This window comes from Chelonoidis abingdonii, chromosome 2 (genome assembly GCF_003597395.2).
Source record: "Chelonoidis abingdonii isolate Lonesome George chromosome 2, CheloAbing_2.0, whole genome shotgun sequence".
Lineage (NCBI taxonomy): Eukaryota > Metazoa > Chordata > Testudines > Testudinidae > Chelonoidis > Chelonoidis abingdonii.
This window is the reverse complement of record NC_133770.1, coordinates 129527912-129544479: the sequence shown is the minus strand read 5'-3', so window position 1 is coordinate 129544479 and position 16568 is coordinate 129527912. Positions and strand designations below refer to the sequence as shown.

Here is a 16568-nt window from a genome sequence, read left to right as displayed (position 1 = left end):
CAGTCTGCAGTTTCCTCACTCTTCATCCTCTACCTCAAGCAGAAGCTACAGCAGATACCAGAGTGAGCAGTTGATTGGGACTCTATTACTGTGCCTGATCTGAGACTAGATCAAGTAAAGTAAGCTAAGTCACTCAACCTAGAGCACAAGCTCAGTGTCATCTGTCCTCCCCATGGGACAGGAAAATAACCCTCTGCCAATAGCCCTTTCCTTTGTGGAGAAGGGACAGAAAGACAAATGTACACACAAGAAGGAATGCCTCCAGTGAGAGTGAGTGCTGGGGGGAGAGTGTGTGCATGCTAGCAATGGGAGTATATACCCAAGGCTCCTGGCATGTTTGTACAGCCCAGGCTGAAACCTATGCCACCTCATCTTCACTGTTATTTTTAGCCTTGCTAGCTAGCTTAATGCTAGTGCAGATATGCCAACCCGTGCGGGAATCACTCCTTTGACTGCAGCAGAGACACACCCTCAAGTCTCAGCCCAGAAAAGGTTGTCGTCAACCACAGCCATGAAAGGGTCTATATAATATGACATACTTTTTAAAAAGTGTATCAGAGGCAGTGACTCGAGTGACTATGGAAATGGGAGTCAGGAAACCCAGATTTGTACAGAACTCTGACAATAATTTCTGTTGTGACATTAGGCAAGTTCATTAGCATCTCTGTGCTTCAGTTTCCTTATCATTAACCTGAGATAATACTTGTGAACACACTAAAAAACTTGCATTTACTTATTGTAGCCATTTAAGCAGATACCACAATATTTGCAATAATCCTTCTTTCTAAGTACATGGAAGATTACAAATATAAATAAAGTTAAAGGTGCTAAACACCACATTTGAGGTTGCCCACCATACTCACCCACCTTCACAAAGCAATGAGTTCCTCTGCGGAAAAGTACTGTAAGTTCCTTTAATTAATATACAGGAGTTCATCATGACTCCATAATAAAGGATGAGAGGACCCAACTGTGACATTCTGTAGCTTAGGGGAGCTCCCTGTAACCCCCATATTCCTCATTTATATATAATTGTGATCTTGCATACAGAGCAGGTCATGTGAGATAACTGGGGAAAGGTTATGATCTGATAAAAGTCATTTTTCTATTCATATGTGTATATCATTAATGCATATGTAGTTATGAGAATTGTATTATATGGTTGTCACTAAAACATGTTGTAAGTTGGGGCATTCGGCCAGATATTAGCTCAGAGATAACAGCAAGGAAAGTAACCAACACCCGAGTCGGGTGTCAAACAACCCATCAACAACCATTGTCCAGTAAGGGAGCTACAATTCAATTACTTGCCTGCATGAGGCCACACCAGAGGAACTGCTCAACCTTGCCTGGAGACTCAGCAATGCCCAACAAACATGCCTCGACTTGTGTTTTCCAAGCACATGGGACTGAGAGTATAAAATAGAACACAAGAGCCCCATGCTGAGCCTTTCTCCTGCCCCCACCTATCCTGCAAGCAACAAAGACACTGAGAAGACTTAAGACTCCAACAAAGGAGACTGGTCCAAGTTTCCAGGGTGAAATCTGTGTACTGCAATACCCAGTGGGGTGAGAAACACTTCTTAATCTAGATGTTGCCCAGTCTAACAGGGTTGAGAGTTTAGACTGCATGCTTATATTTTATTTCCTTTTGGTAACTAACTCTGACTTTTTGCCTATCATTTATAATCACTTAAAATCTATCTTTTGTAGTCAATAAATTTAACTGTTTATATCTTTACGAGAGAGTTTGCCTGACATGTTTGGTAATTTGTTCAGGTTTCCAAAGGCTGGTGTATATCCACTTTCCACTGATGAAGTGGTGAACCAATTAATAAATCCGCACTGCTTATCTTGAGCAGCGCAAAACGGTATATTCCTGAGGTACAGTGCTGGGGGGGTGGTGGATCTGGCTGGTGCCTTTCCCTGTGTGATTCATGAATCACTCTGGGAGCATTCATGCAATATAGCTAGGTGGGGGCCTCCATATGCTGTTGCGCTGAGTTATAACAGCGCCTGAAGGGGTTTGCTGCTTGTCACTAACAAAGCATTGTGAGAGTCAGCCCAGGCTGGAGAAAGATAAGGGGGCACAGTGGTCTCACAGTCCCAGGCTGCACCCCAGGGATTGCATCACACCAAAACTTTTTGAATTTATTTTCTGAGAATTTAAAAGTAAAATCTGTTAATTAGTTCCATCCCCAGTGGTTTTATTGACTGAAGGAAACGGACTCAATTGTCTATCAGTTGTCACTGATCAATCCCAAAGCTGCAGTTGCCAATGCTTCCAGGGTTTATTAAAATGTGCACTGAGATATCTCCATTATTTTATCCACAAGGGAATACCTCCTCTCTCCATACCTCCTCTCTCCTATTTTGCCATGGAGGTGCTGTCACATTCTGGGGTGCAATCCAGACCAGAGAAGAGTTGTGTCACCTCTTACCCAGTGACCGTGAGTGCTTCACAATGCCTTGCTACTGTTGCTCTCTGCCTGTGACAACCAGATTGAGTAACAAGCATGCACTCTCTTTCTGTGGTATTGCAGGCAGGCTACCTGAACTCCATCACAGCGCCACAGTTATGCAGGATTTACACACAGCTTACTAATAGAACTGAGGTTTACACTTTAAGCACTAATGAACTAGTTTTAAGTGATTCTCAAGTGAAAAGGCTGGGAGCAGTCAAAGAAAGGTCTAAACATGAATAAGCACCAGAAAAGGCAGGATGGGCAAAGAGGCAGATGCTGAGCTCACCAAGAAACAGTGAAGTCTCGCAGCAGCTGATCAGATTCAGAAGCAAATGGAGCGAGTAGCCATGCTCCAATCAAACCAGGAGACAGAATGGGGCATTTGCTGCAAACCGAGAGCCAAATGAAGGTCCCTTTTTCTCCTACAGGACATGCAGGAGACCAACCAGCAGATGGTTCCCCAGATGATCCAACAGAAGCAATATCAATAGTGAGACATACAGAGCTGTGAAGATTGGAGTGGAAAAGGCTGCTAGTGGACGAGAGATGAATAGATCTGGAGATCAGCTGTCTGAGTCAGGAAGCAGAGCTGGAGCAACACAAGCTTGCTGACAAGGACAAACAGGCAGCTCAGACAGAAGAGGAGGGGCAAGTCATGCTCATGGGACCCAGGAGGAAGGACATAATGGTGTACCTGATAGGAGGCTAGCAGAGAACCAGATGTGGCTATGATGGACCCTATCACTCTGCCTGTAGCCTTCGACATTATGGGCTCTAAAAGTTATTCCAGGATTCTGACAGTGGGAAGTGTTTCTTCCTGATGTGTTGTTTGTAATGCTGTATTGTGCTGTATTGAGGTAACCGGGTTGAGCATGAGGGCTCAGATACAAACCCACCATAGCCAGACTCAGTGGTTGAAGCAGTAAACTCTCATCAGGGAAACAGAGTCAGTGCTGAATGTGTCTGCGGTACAGTTGAAAAGGTGCTGTGGCCCAAGATCTGCTGATGTGCTTGTCATAAACAGATAGTTAAGGGTTAATGTCTCTTTTACCTGTAAAGGGTTAAGAAGCTCAGTAAACCTGGCTGACACCTGACCACAGGACCAATAGGGGGACAAGATACTTTCAAATCTTGGTAGAGGGAAGTCTTTGTTTGTGCTTTTTGTTTTTGGGGGTTGTTCGCTCTTGGGACTAAGAGGGACCGATGTAACCGGCTCTCGCAAATTTTCGGAATCAGTCTTTTGTGTTCAAAATGTAATAATACGCCAGGCAAGGCGGATTAGTCTTAATATTGTTTTCTCACTTGGTACATGTTTCTTTTGCTGGAAGGAATTTTTACCTCTGTTTTGCTGTACTCTGAACGCTGAAGTAAGGGGGTTCCTCTGGGCTATATAACTAGTACTGCTAAAGCATTTTCCATCCTGATGTATACCAGAGATATATTTACCTTCTTCTTCTTTAATTAAAGCTTTCTTTTTAAGAATTTGATTGGACTTCCTTTTTTAAGATCAAGGGGATTGAGTTCTGACTCACGAGGTGTGGGGGGAAAAGAGGGGATGGTTATTCCTCACCTGTTTTACAGATCAAGGATTTGGATCGTGTTATCCTATCAGGACCGCCGGGGAAGTCATTGGAGGGGGGAAGGAGGAGGTGGTAATTTACTCCTTGTTTTAGATCCAGGGTTTGGCTCTGTGTTCTCAGGGAAGTTTTGGGGACAGGAAAGTGTGCCAGCACTAAATTTCTGGTGTGCAGTGTCCAGATCTAAGCTAGTATTAAGCTTGAAGTGATCTTAGGTGGCCATCTGCAGCAAAAAAATTCAGGACGACTTCGAAGAGAAAGTGCTGAGCTTCAGTCATCGAAATTGACACCATACACTCGAGATAAACAAGACTGTGAATTGGCTGCCAGCTACCAAAACCAGTTTTCCTCCCTGAGTTTTCAACCTCATCTGCTATAAGAGGGCCTCATCCTCCTGATTGAACTAACCTCTTTATTCTAGCTGCTCTCTTGCTTGCTTATATATACCTGCCCCTGGAAATTTCCACTACATGCATCCGACAAAGTGGGTATTCACCCACAAAAGCTCATACTCCAAAACATCTGTTAGTCTATAAGGTGCCACAAGACTCTTTGCTGCTTTTACAGATCCAGACTAACACAGCTACCCCTCTGATACTAGATTTAGGATGGTCATTTCATATGTAATTAAACATATTGAGGTATTGGAGAACAGTGGGTTCTAACCTGCTGCCAATGGGTCAAGCAGTGGCTAACCCTCCTGCAGCTTGTAAGGGAGTTGGGCTGTCACTAAGCATCTTGTATTCACATTGTACGCCCTACTGTAATAATCTTTGTGCAAAATATGCCTTGTGAGGTACTGCTTGAAAATCAACAACTCACTGATCATTAGTAATCTTGTGTGATGTATGTTTGTGGTGGACATATTTTTGAAGGATAATTAAAATGTGCTCAGGCCAGGCAAATCAGAGAGTTGATAAACAAGCCTGTTAATAAACATTAGACAAAGGAATGTATATTTCCTTCTCTGACAGCCCAGTCAGGAAAAGACAATAGTCCATTTTTACATATTAGGTAAATAAACTATGAGTGAGTTTGGCTTACCTTACTGGTTTCAACCAAGGCTGGCAGAAGCCAGAGTACTGCTGTAGACAGGCTACTGAGGTCAGAACAGCTGAACAAGGGCTGTCCAGCATACAGACGCTCAGGGTGTGATCTACATGCTGGTAGGCTGGTTGTGAGCTACAACAGCAAAGCATTGTGAGACACCCAGGATTGTGGGCAAGTGGCAACTCCTCACTGGTCTGGATTGCACTTCTGAACCCCGCCACATGTGCATTTTTAAAACTTTAAAATTCTTTTTATTTTATGGTGTTCATAACCACTTAATATGCCATACCTGTGTTTTTGGTTTTCATAATAGAATAGCAGCATGATGCAGTATCAGAAATGATCCTCAGGAAGAAGCCAGGGTTTTTTCTAACTTGCTGGTTAAAGGGAAGCTGGAGAACACATGCATGGAACCTAATAATAAAAGAGTCTATTAAACTTTTAAAATCTTGAGTGATAATCTTAAAAAATTAAAAACATTGATCAGAGACCCTGGGCACTACACAATATTTAGAAGTATAATAATAGCTTCTTTATCAATATCAACATTATTAGACTATTGCAGCTAAACGATACACTCCCCATTACTCCAGGCTCTGTTTAAGGCCCTTCTCTTAGGTGTTTGCTGAAGGTCAGACTGGTGGACCAAAGGTGGTAATGTGTGACAATGAAAAGGGGAAGTGAATTCTCAAGGCACCCTACTCAGTATCAGTCTTGTGAAAATGACTATTCTCCTGGCTCAAACATGTTCCAGCCTTGGGACTGTCAGAACAAGCAACCCAGTTGACTCAAACTGCCATGAGGGCACAGAGAGAAAGATACTGTTCCTCCAGTACCCAGGACCCCAAGCCATACAGTACCAGACCTAGAGTGGTAGTTGGAAGAGTGTGGTCTGGCTCTCTTGTATACCTTTCTTTGAAAGGCAATGGGAAACTTGAGCCCCATTTAGTTCCTTGGGGGAAGGGAAGAATGAACTTCTGGCACCAGATGCTGGGTCTGAGGGTCACAGTGGGGAGGAAGAGAGGAGAAAACAGACATACATTTACAGGGTAGGGGGAAAAAGAAGAAGAGGTTGCCCAGTTCCTGCCCCACATGGCGCTCTTTAAAGGATGATGGTGAGGAACTCAGGCCAAATCTCTTCTCCATTCCCAGCAACAGCTGTTCTGGCAGCTTTCAGGTGGTCCTAGTGTAGCATCTGCTACAGCAGGATAGAGTCCCTCATTCTGAAAGTCTGGCCTACATTCTTTGTTCCTAGAGGTATAAGTTTATATTCAGTTGTATTAAAATGCACAATTATTTGCTTACACATAGGCAGACCATGTTGCTCTGTATCAGTGACCTGTCCTCTTTATTATTTAGAGCTATACAATATTCCTACTCAATATTTCCCCATTTCTACATCCAAGGAGCACATTAACCTTTTTGGCCAGAGTGTCGCATTGAGAACGCATGTTCAGCTGATTATCCATCATGACTCACAAGCCTTTTTCAGTTACCACTCCCCAAATTTTTTTATGTTTTTTTTCCAGGTCATTAGTAAAAATGTTAAAAGCGTAGTTAAAGTAGAGAGCAGGATCACAGTAGAAATATTTCCACTTGATGATTCCCCATTTACAATTACATTTTGAGACCTGGCAGTTTGAATTCATGTAATATGTGCCATGTTTATTTTGATTCGTTCTAGTTTTTTTTTTATGAGATTACAAGTTGGGTTGATAAAGGCAATAGTGTTGATGCAATACACTTCTAGTGAGGCATTTGGCTTGGTACCGCATGATGTGGACAAAAGAGTTGGACAAGATCTGTTTTCTATAAACCCATGGTGATTGGCATTAACTGTATTCCCCTTCTTTAATTCTTTGTTAATTGAGTCCCATATCAGCTGTACTATTATTTTGCCTGGGATCAAAGTCAGGCTGACGGACAGGGGTGGTGCGTGGTTTGTTAAGGCTATGGCCTCCCCAAATTATCCCTTAGAACCCCTCCGTCATAGCTAGCCCTCCCAGTGCAAAGATCAAACTTTATGCAGAAGTTAGGGTGGCATGGTATGCATTGCCACCCTTACTTCTCCACTGCTGCTGCTTTCAGAGCTGGGTGGCTGGAGAGTGGCAGTTGCTGGTTAGGTGCCCAGCTCTGAAGGCAGCACCGCCACCAGCAACAGGGTAGAGGAAGACTGACAAGCGGCTAGTGGGGCCCAAAAGTAGCCCCCAGCCTGTGTCCCTGTCCACCGGGGCATGCCGCCCAGGGAAGATGGAGGGTCTGGGGTTCCCCACAATGACCTGGACTGATCCGCTCTGGCCCAGGCTCCTGTGCCCTGCCCCCTGTGGTTGCTGCTCCCCAAGGAACCCTCCCCGCCCAGGTGGCTCATACTGGCTGCAAGTAACCAAAGGGCGGTGGGGAACTGAAGAGCAGCTGTAGCCCCATGGTCCCAGGCACCAGCAGCAGGAGAAGACAGGGGAGCACCTTGGCCGCCTGCACCATGGCATCAGCCAGCGCAGCAGCCACCCTGCACTGCCCAGCTCTGGTTTCTGGCCTCCGACCTAGCCAGGGGACAGGGCCTCAGGGCTGGGGAGAGGAGGAGGTGGGACCAGTAGTTACCTGAGGAGCAGGGGCCAGGGCCACGCAGAGAAGCAGAGCCTTGTGGCAAGTGGGGGCCAGCATCTATCTGAGGAGCAGGGAGAGGAGCAGGGCAATGGGAAGGAGGCATGGCCTCTTGGCAAAGAGTGGAACCAGAATTTACTAGAGAGGGAAGGGGCACAGCCCGCCCCTAGTTTTCTGTCTAGCCCATCTCAGCCCCTCCACTAGGAAGAGGCTGGTATTACCCTTGCTGACAGAACTATAATTGCCAGGGTCACCTCCATTTAGTCTTTTTAAATATTGGCACAACATTAGCTTTCTTCCATTCTTCTGAAACTTCCCCACTGTTTCAAGAGTTATTGAAAATCAACATTAATGGTTCAGTGAGCTCTTCAGCCAGTTCTTTTAAAATTTTTAGATTCAAATTATTCATCCAGACCTGCTGATTTAAAAATGTCTAATTCTAATAGCCACTGTTACTCAATATCCTCTTGAGTTACTCTTGGACTGGAGAGTATATATGTCAGTATATATCATAATCATCATATGCTATAACTACAGAACAGAAATATTTATCAAAACACTTACAACTTAGGCCATTCAAGTAGACAGACTGGATTTTTCTCTTACCCATTCTCCCTTGTTATGAAATATAGCTTAGGGAGGGACCCCAGACCCTGTGTTACAGTAAGAGTTTCACATCTTTGACGTTAATGGATCCATTGTAAGTAATCTTCTAGCTCAAACCACAGCCACAGAGATAGGCCACATAAAACATATAGGAAGTTGAAATGGTGCTGGAAAGATGGCTTACTTAAGGGAGAACCTGTGCAAGTTCTTTTGAAAGGTGGGCTGTGCCCTTTGAGCTCTGCCCAAATCTGCTGCTTCCCAAAGTGAAACAATAGTTAGAATGCAATAGAATGATGTATTAGAGTGAATTACTGAAACAGAATGGTGTCTCCCTATGGAGTTGTATGAAAAACATAGGTATGGTGATATAGACTCATAGACTCATAGGTCAGAAGGGACCAATATGATCATCTAGTCTGACCTCCTGCATAAAGCAGGCCACAGAACCCTACCCATCCACTTTTATAACAACCCCTAACCCATGACTGAGTTATTGAAGTCCTCAAAATTGTGGTTTGAAGACCTCAAGCTGCAGAGAATCCACCAGCAAGCGACCCATGCCCCACGCTGCAGAGGAAGGCGAAAAACCTCCAGGGCCTCTGCCAATCCGCCCTGGAGGAAAATTCCTTCCTGACCCCAAATATGGCGATCAGCTAAACCCTGAGCATGTGGGCAAGACTCACCAGCCAGCACCCAGGAAAGAATTCTCTGCAGTAACTCAGATCCCATCCCATCCAACATCCCCTCACAGACCACTGAGCAGACTTATCTGCTGATAATCCAAGATCAATTGCCCAAATTAAACTATCCCATCATATCATCCCCTCCATATACTTATCAAGCTTAGTCTTAAAGCCAGATAAGTCTTTTGCCCCCCACTACTTCCCTCTGTAGAATTAAACAAGTTTAATGAGTCAGTACTGGGGGAAAAGGTATACTGCTCTTGTCATGGAAAATAAAAGGCCACATCCCTCATGTAGCACAGAAGTAGTAGTATTCAACAGAGCTAGAAAAATTTACACCAGCAGAAGATAGTTGGTTAGTTGGTGTAGTAGTTCTCCTCACTAGATGTAGCTAGTAAACGCTGGTACCACCACTGCCCCATATAACTTTCAGCCCAGTGGTTACAGCATTGACCTGGGGATATGGGAGCCCCAGATTCAATTCCCCCTTTTGCCTGATGTGGGGAAGGGATTTGAATGTGGGTTTCTTACCTAGCTACTGCACTGTGGGTTATTAAATGATCTTTGGGCCAATAAAAGAGAGAATAACTCTACAGCCCAGGTGTTAGAGCACTTACCTGGAATATGAGACCCATGTTCTAGTCCCAATGCATAGTTACTATCTATAAAAAGTGGAACAACTTCAACAGGAAAGATTGAGAGAAACTTGCACTGGAATAGCCCATAGCCCAATGGTTAGGGCATTCTCCTGGGAGAGGGAAGACCCTAAGTTCAAATCCCTTTTCAACATGGTGGGGGGGAAATAACCTGGGTCTCCCATATCATGCGGGAGTGCTTGAAACACTGGACAAAAGATTATAACAGGAGCACCTCCTGCTTTGAGTAGGGTTATGCATGCTCTGAGCATGCCCAGTGGACACAGGCAAGACAAGCTGGGGAGCACCTAGGTTGAGGATCCCATTGTGGCTTAGCATGAGGTAGGCACCCAACCACCTAGCCTGAGATGGCTGTGCACATGTTCACTGGGAGAAACTTAGGTACCTACAGAATTGATGACAGCTGAGTGAGTTTTTGAGGATTGCAGTGGTGTGTATATGTAGGACTTTGACATCTAAAGTGGCAATTATCATGAATAATTATTTGTAGTTAAGTGTCTAAGTCTTCTGGGTTTAGCCCACAGACCTTATAGGATGACGTATTGGAATTGTTATATGAGGGACATCAGGGCCTCAGTAAATGGTGGAAGCAAGCATAAATGTCAGTGTATTGGGCCAACAAACTCATCTACATTGCAGGGTAAATCATGCAAGTCTGGTGTCAAAGATTCATAGAGTTGGAAGGGACTTCAGGAGATCATCTAGTCCAACCCCCTGCTCAAAGCAAGACCAATCCCCAAATTGCCCCCTCAAGGACTGAACTCACAACCCTGGGTTTAGCAGGCCAATGCTCAAACCACTGAGCTATTCCTCCCCCCACCAAATAATTGGAGCTATAACTATCTCCTAGAACTAGAAGAGACCTTGAAAGCTCATTGAGTCCAGCCCCCTGCCTTCACTATCAGGACCAAGTACTGATTTTTGCCCCAGATTCCTAAGTGGCCCCCTCAAGGATTGAGCTCACAACCCTGCATTTAGCAAGCCAGTACTCAAACCACTGAGCTATCCCTCCCCTAGATAAAACTAGAAGAATCATTCAGCCACAGCATTACATGATAGTTAGGACCCTACCAAATTCCGAGTCCATTTTGGTCAATTTCATAGTCATAGGATTTTAAAAATAGTCAGTATAATAGTTTCAGATATTTACATCTGAAATTTAAGAATGTTGTAACCATGGGGGTCCTGACCCAAAAGCGAGTCATGGGGGAATTGCAAAGCTAGTGTAGCGGGATCGTGGGATTGCCACCATTGCTTCTGTACTGCTGCTGGCAGGGGCACTAAAGCCAGTGCTGCCACCACTAGCAGTGAGGGTCACAGGATATGAGGGGTCATCTCTTCGGGGGGGAAGAGGGGCAGGGCCAACCTTACAGGTGAGCCCTGAAGGCAGTGCAACTGCACAGCTTCCTGCAGCTGGGGGAGGTTCCTGAAAGTGGGTCTAACCCGGCCCTGGGAGCGGCCTAGGCAGGGGAAGAGGAAGTCCGATCCCTCCCGAGCCCAGCTGGGACTAGCCACTGGAGCCCAGCACATGGCAAGAGCCTCTGGCTGAGGCGCATCCAGCCCTGCCCCTCCCCTACAGTAGCCAGATATCATAGGGTAGATCAGATTTCACGGTCTGTGATGCATTTTTCACAGCTGTGAATTTGGTAGGGTCCTAATGATAGCCCCTGGAAAAGAAAAGCACTAGATCAGTGTAAATAGGGGAGACCTATCTATATGATAGCCACTGAATATTTTTCTAAATTTGTAGAAAATCTACTCAATAGAATTAGACACAAGTCAAAAAGTCAAAAAGTTTAAAAAGACATCTTTTTGGCATTCAGGAAGAAATAGTCATTGACAACAGGCCATGGTTTATCAGCTGTGAATTGCAAGCTTGGGGAATACAGTACAACTGCAAGCATATTACTTCCAGCTCCCCTCACAAGCAAGGAACGGTCCAGTGGCGAGAACAATACAGACCGACAAGAGAATTTTACAAACAGGACACATTAGCTCATCTGAATTATAGGACAACATCATCATGCCCCATCATGCATGCTTTGCATGGAGAGACTCCTACAATCTTATGGGTAGCAAGCTACTTAGTTTTCACCCTGTCCCCCATTCCTATGATTTTGGATATTTCCGTCCCTTTGTGTTCTACTTTGCTTTCCCCCACATGCAATGCAGATGAGCAGCAAGTGAAGCACAAAGATTAAAATCTCTCTTTTTTAGCTGATTGTCAACTATCAATCATTTCCATTTGTCCTTGACTGAAATATAAACTTTATCTGATGATTAGCAAATGTTCACTGAGAATAGCTACACTTGTTCAGCTATAAAGTCATTCAAAATTATCAGCAGTTAAGAAACTGCAGTTAACTTGGGAAAATTATACCTTCATCAGGACCAGAAGAATACAGGTCAAAGTCCTGACAGTTTTGCACTAGACACGCAGTTCTCAGTATAATCTGGTTAATGAATGATGTTTTCTGGTCATCCTAATGGAGCAAACCAGTATTTCATCCCAGATTTCTTCTTCCTTATGTCACTTGTGCATGCTTAAAAATATTTAAAAACAAAACTGCTTCCTGATCAACTTAGTAAAATGCAGAGTAACCTAAACACACACTTCATATATTGGCACATCCTGAATCTTTCAACATTATATGGGCTGATATATTTTAACACCTGTAGAAAGAATGCTACAACTTGATACAAAAACTATCGGGCAAACTTTTATGGCATTACTTCTCTCTAATCCACAGCTCCTTCACACGGCATGTAACAGTACTGAAATTTTCTGAGTTATTGAAGAATTGACATACCTGTAGGCCTGAAGCAAAAATATCTTATAAATGTTAATGAAAACTGTTCTAAGACTGTTGACCTAGAATAAAAGATACAAAAAAGAAGATAAATCTACACAAATGTATATTAGAGTGCTTCTAAAAATGTATGTTTTGTTTTGTTCAAATCCAGCAGCCTGGGATTGGACCACGGGGAAAGAAGATTTTATACCACCCTTAAAAAATTCCTATAATCACATATTCACACAATTCTGCAAGGGTCTGATCCTGCAAAGTGCTGGGCATCCTCAATTTTCAGTAACTTCAGCACCTCCAGGATATGCTCAGCATTTTGTACAATCAGACTGAGAGTCAGAAAAAAGGACATTTAAAATTACTTTGGAAACACTAGATAAAAAAAAAAGTAAAATATTTAGTTTTCAATTTTCACCTGTAAATTGAGAAATAAACTATGACATTTCAGCTTCAAGACTGTGAGAAGTTTGTATTTCATGTTTTTCCCTGCTGTGTTGCTTGAATTGAAGGCGAGACTTGACCTGATAGAAGTACAGGCATAACTACAAAGACAAGAGGAAAAACAATAGTTTTAACATGATTATTTCTGTAAACTCCACAAATGGGAGAAAAAGATTAAAATAGATGTACAATCATCCTATTGCTACTAGTATTTTTTCCTCTGATATACTTATAACTGTCCTTCCTATTTCCCCTTTCCTCTTTCGGGCTAATTAGAAATCTATCCAGGTAGAGCTCGAGCTGCAAAGAGGCTACATCCCTTTGGGATTTGCTATGATGACTCATTTTGCCTTTTTGCTCCCCATATTGTCTTCCTTAAATTATCCTGAATATTTGTGTTCACAACCATCCCTTGCCCCTATTTCCATTTTCAATATAAGTTCTTTTATCCTCAGGACTTTCAGCAGCCCCTCCTGAAGCCATTTCTTACACTCTGACTAGCTCTGCCCTTTTTATTCTATACAGATTGTATTATTTACTATTATTAAAGGAGAGGTCAGAGGTGCCAAAAAGTAAATGGGAAACAATCATCCAACGGAGATGTTTGCAATGGGTCCTGCAGGGATCTGTTTTGGGGAAGTAATATCCGCTATCATTATAAGCAATGAATTTACATTTATTTTCTAGTTAACTGTTTGGTGACAACACAAGAATTAGTGGTAAATAAAAAGGACAACAGGTCACTTATACAGACTATGCATTTTAATATGACCTAAGATATATATCTAGGAACAAAGAACGTAAGCCATACTCACAATATGCACTCCCATGGATGTATAGGAAAGGGAACATCAAGTAGAAAAAGGGAGGTTATTTTATCTCTGTGTAAGGCATTAGTACAGTGAAACTATTACTGGAATTCTGTGACCAGTTCAGGTGTCCATACTTAAAAAGGTATTGAAGAATTGGAGAGGGTTTAGACAATAGCTTGAATGATCTTGAATTCAAGATCTGGATAGTTGTCTTTCAGTGAGAGACTTTAAAAGCTCCATCTACATAGCTTATCGAAAAGAAGGTTAAGAGTTTACTTGATCACTGTCTACAGTACCAGGGGAGGCTCTAGGGATTTTGCCGCCCCAAGCACAGAAGGCAGGCTGCCTCCGGTGGTTTGCCTGTGGAGGGTCCTCCAAAGCCACAGGACCAGCGGACCCTCCGCAGGCATGCATGCGGGAGGTCCACTGAAGCTGCGGGACCAGCGGACCCTCCGCAGGCAAGCCGCCAAAGGCAGCCTGCCTGCCGCCCTTGCAGCGCCGGCAGAGTGCCCCCTGCGGCTTGCCACCCCAAGCATGCGCTTGGCATGCTGGGGCCTGGAGCCACCCCTGTACAGTACCTACATGAGGATAAGATTTCTGGTAGGAGAGGGCTCTTTAATCTAGCAGACAAAGGCACAACAGGTCCAATGGTGAAAGATGAAACAAATTCTTACTAGAAATAAAGTGCAGGGTTTTTTTTGTTTTGTTTTTTTGTTTTTAAAACAGTGAGTGAGGGTAATTAACCATTGGAATGGGATAATTCTCCATTCATTGAAATCTTTTAGAAAGACATCTGTATTTAATTTAAAGATGTACTTTCTCTCAATCACCTTTGAATTTGCTGCAGTAATTACTGGGTGAAATTCCATGCCTAAATTAGGTAGGATTCAGACTAGATGATTATAGTGGTCCCTGATGGCCCTTAAAAATAAAAGAGGATTAGCAATCTAAGTGAAGCCCATCTGACTCACAGACGTTCTCAGGAGGTATTCCAAAGTTCTATAAGTTCCTCCACCCCATCCCTTCTCCATACCACCAATACTCCCACAGCATGTGGGTCCATAGTGTTAAGAGTTTCTTTGCTTGCATTGTGTTAAGAGCACCATGTAAAGAGTTGCACAGAAGAAGCCATTTGCTGAGCCCATCAACAAGCTTTGCTTATCCTACAAAATCCAGGAATAATTTTTCATCTTCTTTAGTGCCATCTACTGGTACCTTATTTATTTACATACAGATATAGAGTACTCTAATAACAGGCATAGCAAGGAAGGGACCTCCAAGAAAATGCCCTCCATCAGTCCTATTTTAAAGTTCTCTTCCCAAGCCACTTAAGCAATTCTCTCTCTATCACAGATGACAATTCCACTATCCTACCAGTCACTCTAGTTAGCAACCTTGATGTTATCTTTGATTACCCTCCATTTTTCTCTTCTTGAAACTAGGCTTTCACCAAACCTTTCACTTTGCCATCTATAAATATTTCTGAAATCCACCATTCTTTCTCCATGCCTACTGTTAAAACACTGGTTCACATCTTGTGACTGCCTCCTTTTTCACAAGGAACAGTTTCTATGGGCGTATATTCTCTTCTTAAAGAAAAAAAAATTAAGAGTGCCAGCCATGAACAAAAAAATATATACATGCAGTGTATGTGTACATAATACATCCACAAAAATGGTAGAGTAGAAACAGAACCATAATCTTTTTCACATGATTTTCGGTGATGAAAAGTGCCTGACTGACAAGCTTAGAAACCAAAGTTTATCCAGAGATCAGGTACACACATGGGAGGTACCACTATAATTTTTCATAATACAGTTCAATCAATATGACTTAGCCCCACTAAGGGAATATCACTGAAGTGTAGCATGTTTAGTCCCCAATAATCCACAGGAAATTAATCAAGTTCCATAGCCCATTCAATCCTTAGTTCTTCCATTCAGAATGTCAGCAAGATGTCCAGTAATACCACCTGAGGCTATGAGGTTGTGGTGTTATAGACATCTGTCCACTTGAAACTGAACTACAGACTATCAGATGCATTTCTTAGAAACCACTACAGGTTGGATGTGAAACGTTAAGATAGAGTGGAGTGATGATGAAGGCCTCTTACTGCATGACAGAATGTTCTCATTCATTGTATGGGAGGCAGAGCTGATCAGACTCATTTTGTAGTGGACTCACCTATATCATTAGCAAAAACAATATTCTTGTGCATCTCAGTATATACTAATTTATACTAGGAAGTTTAATCAGTGTCCATATTTACCTGGAGTAGTCACAGTACACCTCAAGTGTCTGTATATCTAGTAACAACCCACACCATGGGATCACAGAGCAATATGGTAACTGTTTAAATTTGGAACATCCTGGGATATCCTCATCAACAGGAAAATTCATCATGGTCTTCTTGGGGTTTATTAAAAAGCCATACTCAGGAATGCCTGCCGCCAGAGTCCTAAATTAAATATAAATGGTTAGCAAAAATATAATGTGCGATGCGTAATATAAGTGACATTAACCTATTAGCCTGCCACTTATCGAAAGCAAGTCCAAAATTGTTATGGCTATCTTCCAGGAAAAAGAATCCTGATTACTGTCCATTATATAAACTACTGCAAATGTTGAGAAATAATTTGAACACAAGTGAAGAAATCTCTGAGAATAAATATAGAAGAAGTGTTACAAAAGCAAAGGGTCACCAACTCTTTAGCTGAGTGAATGCTCTCAGAGATCCAAAAATTGAAGGCACTTAAGGCAAAATAAACCAATAAAAGAGTTAATGAAATGATTAATGAAATGAAGAGTTTAATTCTTAGAGCAGAAAATGAGGTAAAAACATTACAGATTATAAAAAAAAATCACAAATA

The 16568-nt window shown here is 42.8% G+C and overlaps 1 protein-coding gene across 1 annotated transcript in view; it reads right to left on the bottom strand.

Moving 5' to 3' along the window:
- TERT (telomerase reverse transcriptase) overlaps nt 1-16568 on the bottom strand; it is a 121251-nt gene that overhangs the window by 26374 nt on the left and 78309 nt on the right. Inside the window, 4 exon segments of the mRNA XM_032766727.2 lie at nt 5382-5506; nt 12449-12510; nt 12861-12987; nt 15968-16156. Coding sequence (XP_032622618.1) covers nt 5382-5506; nt 12449-12510; nt 12861-12987; nt 15968-16156 — 503 coding nt within the window.